This window comes from Hippocampus guttulatus, chromosome 20, assembly GCF_054856545.1.
Source record: "Hippocampus guttulatus isolate MCC_2025c chromosome 20, RoL_Hgut_1.0, whole genome shotgun sequence".
NCBI classification, from domain to species: domain Eukaryota; kingdom Metazoa; phylum Chordata; class Actinopteri; order Syngnathiformes; family Syngnathidae; genus Hippocampus; species Hippocampus guttulatus.
Genome location: NC_141280.1, coordinates 9,218,330 through 9,232,232, shown reverse-complemented (window position 1 = coordinate 9,232,232; position 13,903 = coordinate 9,218,330). Strand labels below are relative to the sequence as shown.

General features: G+C 43.1%; 3 protein-coding genes and 1 long non-coding RNA gene across 5 annotated transcripts in view; 1 reads left to right on the top strand and 3 right to left on the bottom strand.

Moving 5' to 3' along the window:
* LOC147187940 (tyrosine-protein phosphatase non-receptor type 14-like) overlaps positions 1-1,024 on the bottom strand; it is a 35,488-nt gene extending 34,464 nt beyond the window's left edge. The window contains exon 1 of the mRNA XM_086100377.1: positions 698-1,024. The gene's annotated coding sequence lies outside the window, so the exon portion shown is untranslated. The remainder of the gene's footprint in view (positions 1-697) is intronic.
* Positions 1,025-8,223: 7,199 nt separating this feature from the next.
* Positions 8,224-10,199, bottom strand: LOC147187939 (uncharacterized). The gene is made up of 2 exons (XR_015097643.1): positions 10,086-10,199; positions 8,224-10,021 (listed from the first exon to the last, which is right to left on the bottom strand). It is a non-coding gene; the product is annotated as an uncharacterized LOC147187939 (long non-coding RNA).
* LOC147187938 (uncharacterized) lies at positions 8,797-10,204 on the top strand. The gene is made up of 2 exons (XM_086100150.1): positions 8,797-8,909; positions 9,569-10,204. The coding sequence occupies exons 1-2, from the start codon at positions 8,802-8,804 to the stop codon at positions 10,202-10,204; spliced, it is 744 nt and encodes a 247-aa protein (XP_085956276.1). The 5' UTR covers positions 8,797-8,801.
* Positions 10,205-10,756: 552 nt separating this feature from the next.
* LOC147187937 (protein EFR3 homolog B-like) overlaps positions 10,757-13,903 on the bottom strand; it is a 28,332-nt gene continuing 25,185 nt past the window's right edge. For both annotated transcript variants that reach the window (XM_086100149.1, XM_086100148.1), the window contains exons 21-23: positions 12,980-13,086; positions 12,818-12,867; positions 10,757-12,748 (exon numbers count right to left, since the gene is read on the bottom strand). In XM_086100149.1, coding sequence (XP_085956275.1) covers positions 12,643-12,748; positions 12,818-12,867; positions 12,980-13,086 — 263 coding nt within the window. In that variant the 3' untranslated portion in view covers positions 10,757-12,642. The remainder of the gene's footprint in view (positions 12,749-12,817; positions 12,868-12,979; positions 13,087-13,903) is intronic.

The window sequence follows — 13,903 nt, the reverse complement described above, 5'->3', positions numbered from 1 at the left end:
CTTCGAGTGTCATTTTAGAGGAATTATTTAACAATGTATATGCGCCCCAGGGGCGGCCCGGTAGTCCAGTGGTTAGCACGTTGGCTTCACAGTGCAGAGGTACCGGGTTCAATTCCAGCTCCGGCCTCCCTGTGTGGAGTTTGCATGTTCTCCCCGGGCCTGCGTGGGTTTTCTCCGGGTGCTCCGGTTTCCTCCCACATTCCAAAAACATGCATGGCAGGCTGATTGGACGCTCTAAATTGTCCCTAGGTGTGAGTGTGAGTGTAGACGGACAGTTGTTCGTCTCTGTGATCCCTGCGATTGGCTGGCAACCGGTTCAGGGTGTCCCCCGCCTACTGCCCGAAGACGGCTGGGATAGGCTCCAGCACCCCCCCGTGACCCTAGTGAGGATCAAGCGGTTCGGAAAATGGATGGATGGATGTATACCCTTGTCTCCGGGTTTTTCCTGACTATCCGAAGCGCCTGCAGTCATTTAGTTTGAGTAAAAATGTTCATTTTTGTTCAATTTAAATGCACTTGAATATAACGTGTCTTGGAAGGGGGTGGGAAGCAAGGCGTGACAATGTTTGGGATGCCTGGTCTCCTTTCCTTACGTGGCCCAGTCATTTGGCCTATGTTTTGGGGAGGGAGGGGTCTTCCCAACCCGACACTCATCAAAAAGTAGCACAAACAAACACTTGGAATTAGTCAAACTCACCCCGCTACATGCCGATGCGTCCCGGGGAGTGTTCCCTCCGTCTCGTTCTTTTCCTCACAACAAAAACATAATCCCCATCCAGTATGGATTAAATTTCCACGTGAAACTCTGGATTTAGCGACGGACTCTCGGAGGACGGTAAATCTCAACTCGAGTCGATTGTTCCAGTAAAAAAACTGAGAAAAAAAGTTTTCAGCGCGCCCAATTCGGTGTTGAATGTCACCATAAAGATGAAAAGCGCTTCCACGACTGGGCTAACTTGGCCGTGGCGGGCGGCGTTTCAGCGACGTGGTGTTGTGGTCTCGCTGCGACGCGTTTGCTAGGCTATGCGGGCCAACCGAAGGAGACCCTGCTAGCCCCGCGGGGGCGTTCTGGACACGGGGGGGGGGGGGGGGCTGAGAGAGAGAGAGAGAGGTTGTCTGGGTGCGTTCACAAACACCACGTAATGTCGGTAGCTTGGCAATTCTTGAAAGTGGAAACCTTGCAATATATGTACACAACTTTTTGTCTCGCAAACACGCACACAAACATACAAATTATGTTAAAATGTCAAAACAAATTCTCGGAAATGACTTTTTTTTTAATAGACAAACCTTACCCCTAAAAGGTTCAAAGAAATACACAGCGTGTCTATATTGCAACTTTCTTCTGATGGAAAATGCTCCAATGGCAGCCCCATCAAATCACCTAGACCCGGTGACTGGGAGCCATGAGGAAGTGACGACAGGCGAAAAGAGGTGGTCCTCCACCACATCCAGACTCTGATGTTTTACTATATTTTTACTATATTTTTGGGAAGGGCCTATCTTCCATTCAAATTTGCAATGAATATGAACTGTTACAAAAAGCGTTGTTAATAACAACATTTATGAAAGTTAACAAACAGAAGTAGGAGCATTGTAAAATTCCCAGCTTTCGCATATACCATGAAGGCAACAGGCTGTGACATCACAAAGCAGGAATGTGAGGAACGCGGGGCTCCTGGTCCAAGACCTCCTGCTTTCAGGCTTTTCCAAGGGGCAACAGAAGTGAAACGAAGCATCTCTCTCATTTATATCCTCCCTCCTTTTTGCTATTCTTTATCAGTTCCAACTTTATTTGAACAATCTACATTTTTGCACATATTTTTAGACTGCTATATTCAAGCACATTGGATAATCATCTTTTTTTTAATGCTTCATAGTAACAATTATGGTAATATTAACCTTTTATTTACCCGATTTTATTTGTTTTTTTTAAGTTGATTAAATTAAAACAGTTGTTTCCTTCGCAGTCATTGACAGAGGTGGAATTTTTGGAACTCACTTATTTGTTAATTTGTTGTTCTTGTTGTTGTTCACTTCCTCTTTAAGTAAACAGTCAATGTGTGTTTTAAACAGACTTTTCTCAGCACGCAAGCGCCGTCTTAATTCTCCGTGACTAAATGCTGACATCTTGTGGCTAGTTGGAAAACTGTCGAGTGAATGAAACGAGGAATCAATGACCTCTGTTGTCCAAAATTATGGTTAAAAATCACGGTTATGGTCAAACCTTTTCCCGTATTATACTGCCCCCAGGTGGCCAAGGCGCCAAAAATATGTGGTTGATATCGTTTAATTCTTCACATTCTATTTTATGATTTTATTATTGTCGGGTTTTTTTGGACAATCATTGTTAAAAAAAATACATTACACAAATATTTGCTGTAGAGGATGAGGGATACGGACAGTGGAACAGATTACAATTGTTCCCCACTGTGGAAGCGGGATTGAAAGTCAGGCTAGTCCGCCATTAGCCAAACCTGCCAATAATTGACGGCCATTCAACTGCATTAAAAAAGGACTTGTTTACTTACTGGAAAAAAAATCTTTCAAAAATAGCCGTCATTTTGCCATGGCGATTAACAACACTAATGGCTCACTCCCAAATGCACATGTGGTCCATTCTTAGCCCATTTTGACATAGCATGAACCACAGTGCGCAGCAGTGTTTTTCAAATCTTACAATTTGTTCAAATGTCTGTCTTTGGCTCCAGTGCCCACGGAGTAATAATACATGCAGATGTTATACATTTCTTTCAAAAGATTTTGAAAAAAAAATGAAGAAGACGACACTGGAGAAGGATCAAAGCTTCAAGTCAAGTCAGACAAGGAATTTTGATGCTGCCAAAACCATTTGACTTATTTATTTTCAAACCCTGCGTGAAATAATTATATCATATTATCATCTGCGGTCTTCAAAGTCAGCACGATTGGACAAAATAGTCGTCACTTTGAGTAGTTTTGAATCAAGGGATGAATCATATTCCTTTTTGTCAACATCTCCCCAATCATTTCGGGATCTACTAATCAACGCTATGCCTTTTTGTTGGGAGCTCCTTGCCAAAACTATTTCTTTTGCTGGGATTTATGAGTTTACTGTATTCTTTTTATTATTCCTTTTTCTTGTGATCTGGGTGTGCACACGCACACAGTGCATGTATTTCCTCCTTCCTGCTTTCTATTTTGTTTGTGTGATGTTAAAATAGGTTTGATGAACTGAAAACTTTGTGTGTGATAAATATGCAAACAACAGAGAAATCAGGAAGGGGGTGAATACCTTTTCACAACACTGTGTGTAATTATTGAGATTAGGTCAAAAAAGGCAATGTCTGCATTTAATTATTTAATAAAAAATGTATCCGTAAACAATACTATTAAAAATACACTTAACTGCCAAAAACTGGTGTCATCGGATGTCGAAAGTGGAACATCCAGCGTCTGCCTACATTTTCAGTTCCATTTCTAAATTATTATTATTGGTTAGTGTTATTTTTACGTCATCATAAAAGCTGTGGTTTCATTCTGTCACATCAAAAACACATGCCTTCCATTTTACGAAGGGATAGGCAAGTTCGGGTTGCTTTATGTGACACAAGTAGCCGCCCAAAAATCCTGTCCATGAAAATAAAGTTTTCTGCAGCGATGAAGATGAAAGTGATGGATGTGATCCATCTGGCATCTGTCAGGTCAACACGATTCAGCTCAGCTCATTAAAACAATAGACTAGGATGATGACATTTTAATGACGTCAAATTGATATCATGGAATTGGAATTTTCGCCACCGTGTTTATTCACACAATCATGCGGTGTGAGCTGAGGTAACACAGTTCTAAAACTATTTGTTGAATAGGAAAAAATGGCAGGAGAAATCATTTGTTGCAAGGTCAAACTGTCTTCAGGCAGTTGGCGGGGGCACCCTGAACCGGTTGCCAGCCAATCGCAGGGCACACACAGACGAACAACCATCCGCGCTCACACTCACACCTCGGGACAATTTAGAGTGTTCAATCAGCCTGCCATGCATATTTTTGGAATCTGGGAGGAAACCGGAGTACCCGGAGAAAACCCACGCAGGCCCGGGAAGAACATGCAAACTCCACACATGGAGGCTGAAGCTGGAATTGAACCCGGAACTGTTGCACTGTGACGTCGACGCGCTAACCACTGGATCACAAGCTAAAATCTCACAATTCCAAATGATCTCCGCGTTGAAATAAATGGCGATGCCATTCATTGGTTCCAGCCTCCTTCCAAAAACAAATAGAAATACTTTGCTTTTTGAAAAAGTATAGTATAAAGTATAGTAAAAACATACATCTGAATATAAAAAATGAATAAGGAAGTTTTTGCATTATGATTTATTCCTGTACTGTAAAAATAAGTGGACTGAGTATGACGCCTTTTGGAACACCAAGTAACAAAGTATTTGTAATTTCTTATTTCCCACCTCCGTCTGTTAAGACCTCCATCCCATCCGCAGTTGTGAAAATAACCACAGCGGGATTGCATTACAAAGTACATGGACATTACCTCTATAGTTGTGCATTTCGAATAATTTTAACTTCAGGGGTCAGATCAGTGGTGAGGTTTGTGAACAGCATGTTCTCCAGAAGACAATGTTCCACCGCTAATCGGTTTCCTTGATGATAAAGCGAGAAACAGTTTGGTTATCAACAACATGGGGTCATAGGGTGTGATTGCTTCGCCGTGTCTCACAATGACATGTCGTGACTTGGAATGAGTCGTCCCACTGGTGCTTATGCAAATTGTGGCAACCCCCCCTAAAAAAAACGAAAGTACTGAAACTGTGTAAGAAACACTACAGCGGTGAGATAGGGGTGTTTTGTTTTCCTTCATGGGTGAAGTAATATACCGTACATATGATATAAATAACGTTTTTAACATTTAAAGTTTTAATAAAACAATACAGCTGACATTCATTGTAAAAATCTCACATGTAGCATTCTGGCTTCAAGAGCCAGCAATCCGGATAGAATTAGTATTGTCAAAAAGAAAAATATGTACTTAAGATGTGATTTTTGTGGTCTAAGCAACTGGAGCAGAACAAATATATTACTTATTGTGTTTCAGTGAAGGGATTTTCTGCAAAGGAATTCGATGTCCACTCTGCAAAGAAAACAAAAATAATGACGCGATTAAAGTCATCGTTCTGGAAGAGGAACATTACGAGGATTAAGGCCAAACAAACATCCATTTTCTACAGCGCTTGTCTTCATTTGATTCACGGGTGAGCTGGAGCCGATCCCAGCTGACTTTGGGCGAGATGGGGTACACTGAACCAATCGCAGCTGAGTCACAATATTGGAACCAAAACAGGTGCAACGTTACGAGCATAATGTCGACTGGTAACATGTGGTTTTGTCACGACATCGCGGAATGCGCCGCAATCGATCACTAACCTACACTAACGCAGGGGTAACATTGACATTCAAATTAAAAAAAAAAAAAAACAATAATATACCTGTAGGCCATAAAAATAGAAAGTACGGCTTTAACTATGCATGACCACGTTTTTTTGTTGTGCAAATTGGTTAACTGTATGAGTTTTGGAACCTTGAAATGTTGTATGTCGGTACTGTTGCAAACCGAGGAGCCCCCTGTATCAGTGTAGCTTATGCAGCAGTCTGACTGGTGTGCCAAATAATTTTGACAGTGTATCGGGGCGGCCCGGTGGGCCAGTGGTTAGCGCGTCGACCTCACAGTGCAGAGGTATCGGGTTCAATTCCAGCTCCGGCCTCCCTGTGGGGAGTTTGCATGTTCTCCCCGGGCCTGCGTGGGTTTTCTCCGGAAACTCTGGTTTCCTCCCACATTCCAAAAACATACATGGGAGGCTGATTGAACACTCTAAATTGTCCCAAGGTGTGAGTGTGAGCGCAGATGGTTGTTCGTATGTGTGTGCCCTGCGATTGGCTGGCAACCGGTTCAGGGTGTCCCCCGCCTACTGCCTGATGATGGCTGGGATAGGCTCCAGCACCCCCCGCAACCCTTGTGAGGATAAGCGGATCGGAAAATGGATGGAAGGATGGACCTAGTATTGAGCCTTGTGGAACACCATTAGCATGCCATTGATGACTATAGACGCCAAGTATGCATTATAACTGGGAGGGTTGGCCCTGAATTCCTTCACATTAATGTAGAGTATACTGTAAAAATGTGTGGAGTGACTACTGAGCCTTGTGGAACGCCAGTGTTTTTTGACGGTAACTACAATTTTGACTATATGCGCAGCAGTATTGCCCAACATTTAATGAGCAAAGACACATTTAAAATGACAAAAATCTCATGGTACACCAAAGAAAATGGCACAGGATGTATATATTAGTGGATATATAAAGTCTACCTTTATCAATTTTACTTTCATAGCATTTTTTTTTAACTTATAATATTCCCATTCAGTCTTCGGAACATTACATTTCTTTAGTGTGAAGGGCAATCATGGCAAGATGCTGCGGGTCAAGTGTCAAGGTGGTGTCACACTGATTTAAAAAAAAAAAAACGACGTAGGCTAAGGCACAGAAACACGCACCCACGCGCGCGCATACGCACACACACACACACACACAAAATGATGCATTGTTTCCCCGCCTACGCCGAGTGGGAGATCCCTCACATCTTTCACACACCCCGAGGCCTTGAGGCGCTCTATAAAAAGAGCTGAGAGCAGAGAGCCTCTGAGCTGACAGCAGCTGCGAGGAACAGGCTAAGAGTCGCACAAAAAAACAAAGAAAAAGTTGTAGAAGGTTCGAAAAAAAACCAACAAAAAAAACGACAGCAAATAGAGATTGAACACAAGAGGACAACCTCCAGTACGGAAAAGGTAAGTACATTTATGCTTTTTAAATTTTTTTTTTTTAGCAGGGATGAGTGAGAGGAATCCGATGTTGCTTAACGTGCCTTACGGCTATGAAAGTTAAAAAAAATGTGGTGAACGAAGAGCAAATAAATGCAACAATTTGCAAACGTGGGGGGGTTGGGGAGAGAAAGACCTGAAGCAGTTGCGTAATCTATCCGCAATATCCTACTAAAACTGAAAAAATATGAGGTCAGTCTTGAAAATTTGACGTCAGGCTTGCGGGATTTTTGTAGCGTCGTAGATGAACAAAATCAATGAATCAAACAGAAATTCTGATCAACATTGAGTTTCGACTCTTAGAGGAAGTCATGTACTATGAATAGAAATGTTCTGGGGTCAATCTGAATCTGTCACCCTCATAATATCTCTCTTCACTTCTTTGAGGGTTACAATTGCAACATTGTTAGTTTCTTTTTTTCTTTAGAGCTTCACAAAATGGAGTCTCGTGAAAATGTTCAGAATATTTTCTCCTCAACGCAAGTCTTTTACAACTATATACTCGTAACATCTTACACCTTTTTTTTTTACCCAAAATACAAGAACTTTTTTTTCCTAGATAAACCTTTAAGAGAAAAAAAACCCTGCCAACTTTTTTTTTTTAAACTTTACAATATTAACACTTTCAGGCACAGCGGTTCCTACAGTGGATATCTTATCAGGTTACAGGTTCAATGAAAGAGTTACGCAATCCTGTTTAGAAGCCAAGTCGGGCACACTCCGAGGAGCACACTAATAATAAACATTATAAGGTTGGACGGGGGGGGGGGGGGGGGGGTTGGCATAAAAAGGGATGCTGTTGACGTGGCCAAAAAAATACCTTGCATGTGGGCACCAGTGAGATGGAAGTGGGATTCTGGACTGGACTATCATTAAAAATATTTTGGGGTTAAAGGAGGCCTTAAAATCATCTCCCCAGGAATGGCAATAGAGATGATAGAGAAAAAAAAATCATCTCCTCCATCCCCTGACTCTAACCCCAGTGAGAACTTGTAGCCTCTTCTTTGCCTTGCTCACTGTTAATATCAGTGAATGTCTCTGCTTTCATGATTTACTTTTATACGAACTCAATTTTGCCACTGTGAAATTGAATGAAAGGTCGTTCATCTGTCGGTGCATGTGGATGTTGACGTGCCTTGAAGGGGCGGGGCCTTATAAGTGATGAGGTCAGGATTTGCAGTCTGTCAATCTGACTGTTCACCACGCGGTTAGTTCTTGTGTGAAGTGTCCGAACTAGGCTCCTTGCGAGTGCTTTCATGAAACGAACATGAAATCTGAAAAGCTGAACATGAAATCAAATGATTATTACGATTAGGAATTTTGAAAAAATAAAATAAAATAAAAACACTTCTGCTTCATTTGGGTCAGTCAGTATGCTTTATTTAGTTTTTTTTTAAATATATAGGTGTATTTTATTTATTTTTTGTTATGTATACATATACTCGTGGATGTCCTTCATATTTATTATGTGTCTTTCTTTTAGCATAAGCCTAACCTATAACATCAAAATGTTGTAGCACAATAATTCTTATTTTATCGTGATAATGATGGCAAGATGACAGCAGGCGAGGGAACGACCGATTTCTTACCCTGCTCAAGTTTGGCTCCCACAGAATATTTGACATAAGCCTCTGAAGTCGGAGTTCAAAGGTTCTTTGAACGAAGCATAACTGAAATGGGCATGGAATCAAGAATAACGTGCACCGTTTGTCAAATTCTAGGACTGGGCTTGCCCGCAAACACCGTCACCCCGTTGATTCTCGTTGGAGTGTTTTTACATATATCAGCAGAAACATATTTACAGATACAAATGTAGACAATTTTGCCAAACCTGAACGGGAACGAACAAACAAACCAAAAATGGCTAATTGTAAGCGTTCACATTTTGCTTTTCCTTTTGAAGCTGAGCAGCCGCACAGCAGAGATCAAAGGATGGAGTGTCCATGTTGGTTGTCGGTGGTGCTGGTGGCGTTCTTGTCCATTCCGGCGTTCGGGTCCGAGTGCTCCATCTGCCAAAAGATCAACAAAGGGAGGCGATTGGTGAGTCACAAACACAAAACTGAGATTCATCAAGACCACTTCAATTTATTTTCTCCATTTTGGGAACCTTCCCTGACTGTACGCACGAATGCAATTTGAATCAGGCTCAGCTTAAAAAAAAAAAAAGTTAAAATGCACACGACATTAATTTCTAAAGCCTTTAACGCTAATAATTGAAAAACGAGAATTTGCTAATGACTTGAGATATTAAGGAACAAAAAAATACTCATAATACGTACCTGTGATGGATGACAAAGCACTTTGTATTGGTTGCATGGTCAGCCTCTGTGATAAAGGCTCAGATCCGTTTTTGTTTTCAGACACTCCTGTGAATAGGCTTAAAATTGTGTTGCCTTGCCTCCAACTCTGACACGATAAATTTAATGGCCAAATTTCTGCTTTTGATTTTTGGGGCCACCTCTCTTGACTTCAAATCTCCTCGCTGATCTCATTTTGAGGCCCAATGTTTTTTTTGGCTCTTCTTGTCACTGTTTTTGGCAACTTAGGGTAGTAAAACACGCAGAGGCAGCAAGAGACAAATAATTTTGTCGAGTTTGTTTTCTCAGATTGCCAAATTCTAACCTCAAGGAATAAAATATATATTGAATGGAATCCTTCTTAAATCTTGTCTTGTCATTTTTGTGATTCCTTCCATTGAGGTCTGCCTGGGACTCTGCAAATCAGCGAGCCAGACGGAGCGTACGGCTCTCGGTGCGGTGACCTTTAACACCAGCGAGGAAAACAAACTCCCCAAAGTCAACGCGTCCGAGTCGGTCGTCAGAGCGAAAACCGACAAGCGGCGCTCCTACCTGATGGAGCATTTCCGCTGGAGCAAACCCTACAAGAACAAGACACAGGAACGCAGACCGGGGTCTCGCGACGCCAAAAGGGGCTACTCCATCGAGCACTTCCGCTGGGGTAAACCCCACCGGAACGTGACACCCGGACCCAAGCTGGGACACAAAGGCTCCAAGAGAAGCCCCTACGTGATCGAGCACTTCCGATGGAACAAACCCGTCGCCCGTAAACACAAACCGGTCAAGATCTTTGCCTTCCTGACGGACATCGGCGGTTCCCCGCAGGCTATTCTCCACCCTCAGGCTCGCAGTCATCTGAACAGCAAGGAGGACCCTAGTCAGATGGCGGCGAGGCCCCAGGGGAGAAAGACCCACTTACAAAGGGGGAGTCCGCAGAACGCCGACATGGAGAAGACCAATGTCAATAATCCTCAGGAAGTGCTGGCCGACATCTTCAGGGACATTCTACTGAAAGACATAGAGAGGATAGTGGGCTGAGTTTGAGCAGGCTCGGCTTTTGCATGTTGCTATCAATACCTACCAATTTTTTTTGTTGTTAGCATGTTTCAGGACAGTTTAGCTGAAGTAACATCCGAGTGCTTTTGTTATTCCTGGTTGCAAATGCCTTGAATGTAATCGTTAAAGCCCCGGGCGTCAAATTCGAAGCCCACAGGCAAGTTTCCTTGTAGTTGCAGAATAACACCAGTTGGTGGAGGTGATGCGCCATTAACCTGATCTGCCAACCGCCAATAAACACCGCAGAAGAAAAAAGGAGGATGGACAATACTTTAGATACAGCCGTGCTTTTTTTTGTGCTCACATTATTTGTGTTTGCAGTTTGTGAGGAGATAAAATGCTTTAACTGCCTGCGGTCTTTTATGCAGTACAAGTTGAGTGGATTTTATTTTTTTTGCGGGGGAGGGGGCGTAAGTTTGACACTGAAACACCCCACATTAAATTTCTTTTCGCCTCCTGATGCCGAGTCTGTGTGAAGAAGGGTGGGGTGGGGGGTGGGGGGGGGGGGTGAAAGAATCCGAAGCATCACAGTCGTCGACTGGCAATTTTTATTGGATAGCTAACATCACAGGAGCATGCAACATCAGGTAGGACAGACCAATCGCGAAGGCATGTTTTCATTCCAACCCCCACCCCCCCCTCTCAAAAATAAAGCTGCCTTCGTCACTAGGTTCTCCAGTTTTTAAAGTGCAAAGTTCACAAAATGAGTCTTGGAACTACACGAGCACTACGTTGTAAACAAAACTATCCATAACTAGACAGGGGGATGACACGACACGTAAGGTGGAGTGGTGACACTAAGGGGGAGTCGCGTCTTTTCAAGCGTCACTCCGAGACGCTTCATAGACAACTTGGAACGATCAAAGATTCACAAGAAACGAGCGCAAACGAGGGAGAGTTTGATCTCGGGATCTGGGCAATAGAGACAAGGAAAATAACCACGCGGGACGGACACAAACATGACGTGGCGGGAGCGTTTTACCGATGACATTCGGAGACAAAGCAGATCAAAGCAACTGAATTCATGGAAGCAGCAGATCAGAAATGGACCGTCACAGCACCACCACGATTGTTGGTTCTCTCACACACACACACGCGCACACGCACACACATACACACGCACGCACACACACACACACACACGCACACACACACACACGCACACACACACACACACACACACACACACACATCCACTTAGCTACTGACAGTTGGCCGGCCGAGAGTGTGCTTTGTTTTTCTTTTGTGATTATTTTTCAGGCAGCCAGTTGATGTCCGTTTTGAGCCGGGGATTCACTTTAGTCTCCTCTTTGTCGGGGGTAAAAGGTCTCCTCTCGAGGGTTGAACTCTGGAGGGATTGACTTGGCCAGACTAAAACCTTCCACTGTCTTGGAGCACCACAACAGGGATTGTTGGTTTCGTTCTTGTTTGTTTTGGGCTGCTTCCTCCCCTCAGTCCCCTTTTTCAGCTCTATAGCTGTTAGTTCAGACTAAAACCTTCCAGCCTCTATCAAAATACGCACAGGTGCCACGACTGACCGAGTACTTATTTTTATCATCTTTTTTTTTTTTTTTTGCTTTTAATTATCTGCAACTTGTAGTTTGTGCACACACTGGAGATGGCTTCGAGTTGGTAAGACGCCACAGCTTGGAGGCGTCCACCCGTGCATCGTGAGTCAGGATGAAACAAAGCTCCACTCCCAAGAAAACCAGAGCAGAGACGGACGGACGGGGGCCTGTTCATCATATTACCATTTCGGATTTTCAGATTTAGAGGGGCGGCCATTAGATATTTTAATTAACTCATTCACTCCCAAAGACGTTTTTAAACGTCTTTTCAGACTTGGTCCAGAATTGGCTGGTACTGAATGAGTTAATTAAGCGACGACGAGCATCAGTTAAGATGTGAGTTCCTAAACAAAACAATATATATATGTATATATATAGAGAGAGAGAGAGAGAGAGAGAGAGAGAGAGAGAGAGAGAGAGAGACACACACACACACACATGTGCACATACCTCTTGACTACATGAGCCTAAAGATTTATATAGTTCTCTGTATGTACACGTTAATACGGGGGTGGGGGGCGGCTTTCCTCGTGATGAGTTGGAGAGAGACTTATTATCCTACTGTTAAAAAGGAATTCTTGAAAAATAAATAAGGGTAAAACAATGGCCGTGCGGAATGACGGAAATCAGTATTGGCTAGCACTAAGAAAAAAAAAAGGCGAAAACACAATCAGTGCAGAAGACGGAAAAGATTGTCCGAAACATTCCTACATGGCAGGCTAGAGGAAAATGTGGCTTTAAGTTTTTGGCTTGCAGCAGCTGCATTTTTTTTCGCCTCTCCCTGGGGGAAAAAACATCCGCGGTCGTTGCCGTTTGACAGGACACAAAGAAAAGTTCGGTAACCTTGCTGTCTCAATACACACAAAGGTCGGGAAACTTCATCTCGTAGATGGGCACTGAGCGAGTCTGGCTCTGGCCGTAGCCGGACGATATGGTCCCGGACGGGCTCGGCGGGGGCCTGAGAAGAGATCGTCATTGTAATCATCATCTTGGAAAATGATTAACACAAACCATCTGTGTCGCTTACCTGATTGTAATCTCAAAGATCTGGTTGAGTTTGCTCTGCAGCAGTGTGGCCTGATCAAGACAAAAGAGTTTCGGAAAAACAAGGTGTGAGACAAACTGCTGGGAGGAAAAATAATAATAATAAAAAGACGTGTGTAAAATAGAATGATTGTCTTTGTTGTACCCGAGCACCGCAGTGGGCAGCGATCTCCTCAAAGGGAGCTTTCTGGAACTTTTCCACCACTTGCCTCCTCCGCTCCCTCTCCTGCTCCTCCATGCCCACGCTGTCCACTGCGGGAGGCGGGGGGACGGAAACAAGACAAGAATCCATCAGGTTAGGTAGGGCGCAACAAAGGGAAAAATAATATTCACAATTATTCTGATGGATATTAAAATATTAAAACACACCTATACATTGATGTCAAAACTTTTTATTCAACGAGCAAAACTTAAAACCACCATCACTCCCCATGACTATTCATCCGTGCACATTTTTAATCTTAAACACTCGACTTTTTCTGTCAAGTACAAAATGACCCTCATCCATCCATCCATTTTCTGAACAGTCTATCTTTAAAAACAAACTGCAGTTTTTGTTAGAATTGCAAATGCGCTGCTAAGCCTTCGGTTATCCACCCAGCACGAGATTGTTTGGATGAACCAGCGTCTCTCACAGTTCCATGAAAGAGGCATTTACATTGAGTTATTTGCCTTATTACAGCAAGACATGACTGCTGCCATATGGGCCGGCCCAAGTGTTTGCTGTCGTAAGAGTTCAATGAGTGTTATGACTTTTGTGGTGAATTCAATAAATGGAACAGCGGGGCCAATTCATTTATTTTCTCCAGTAGATTCAAAACATATGGGTTTGGCATCAAAAGATGCATTTCATCTTTTAGTTTGCAGGCAGATCCATGTGGATCTGCTACTAAACATAGCTAGTATTTTAACATTTAGGTGCGCTAAAGAGATGCATTAGAGTAAAATAAGACTTTATGAATGTGTGCACGGCGGTCCGGTGATCCAGTGTTGAGCACGTCGATCTCATAGGTCGTGCGTTCGATCCTGGTTCCGGCCTTCCTGTGTAGAGTTTGCATGTTCTGTGTAG

What these genes read in the sequence shown, in the direction of transcription:
- LOC147187938 (XM_086100150.1), top strand. Translation starts at nt 8,802, where the DNA reads ATGGAGTGTCCATGTTGGTTGTCGGTGGTGCTGGTGGCGTTCTTGTCC. An exon ending in TCAACAAAGGGAGGCGATTG is followed by an intron (nt 8,910 to 9,568) that starts GTGAGTCACAAA and finishes CCTTCCATTGAG; the next exon opens with GTCTGCCTGGGACTCTGCAA.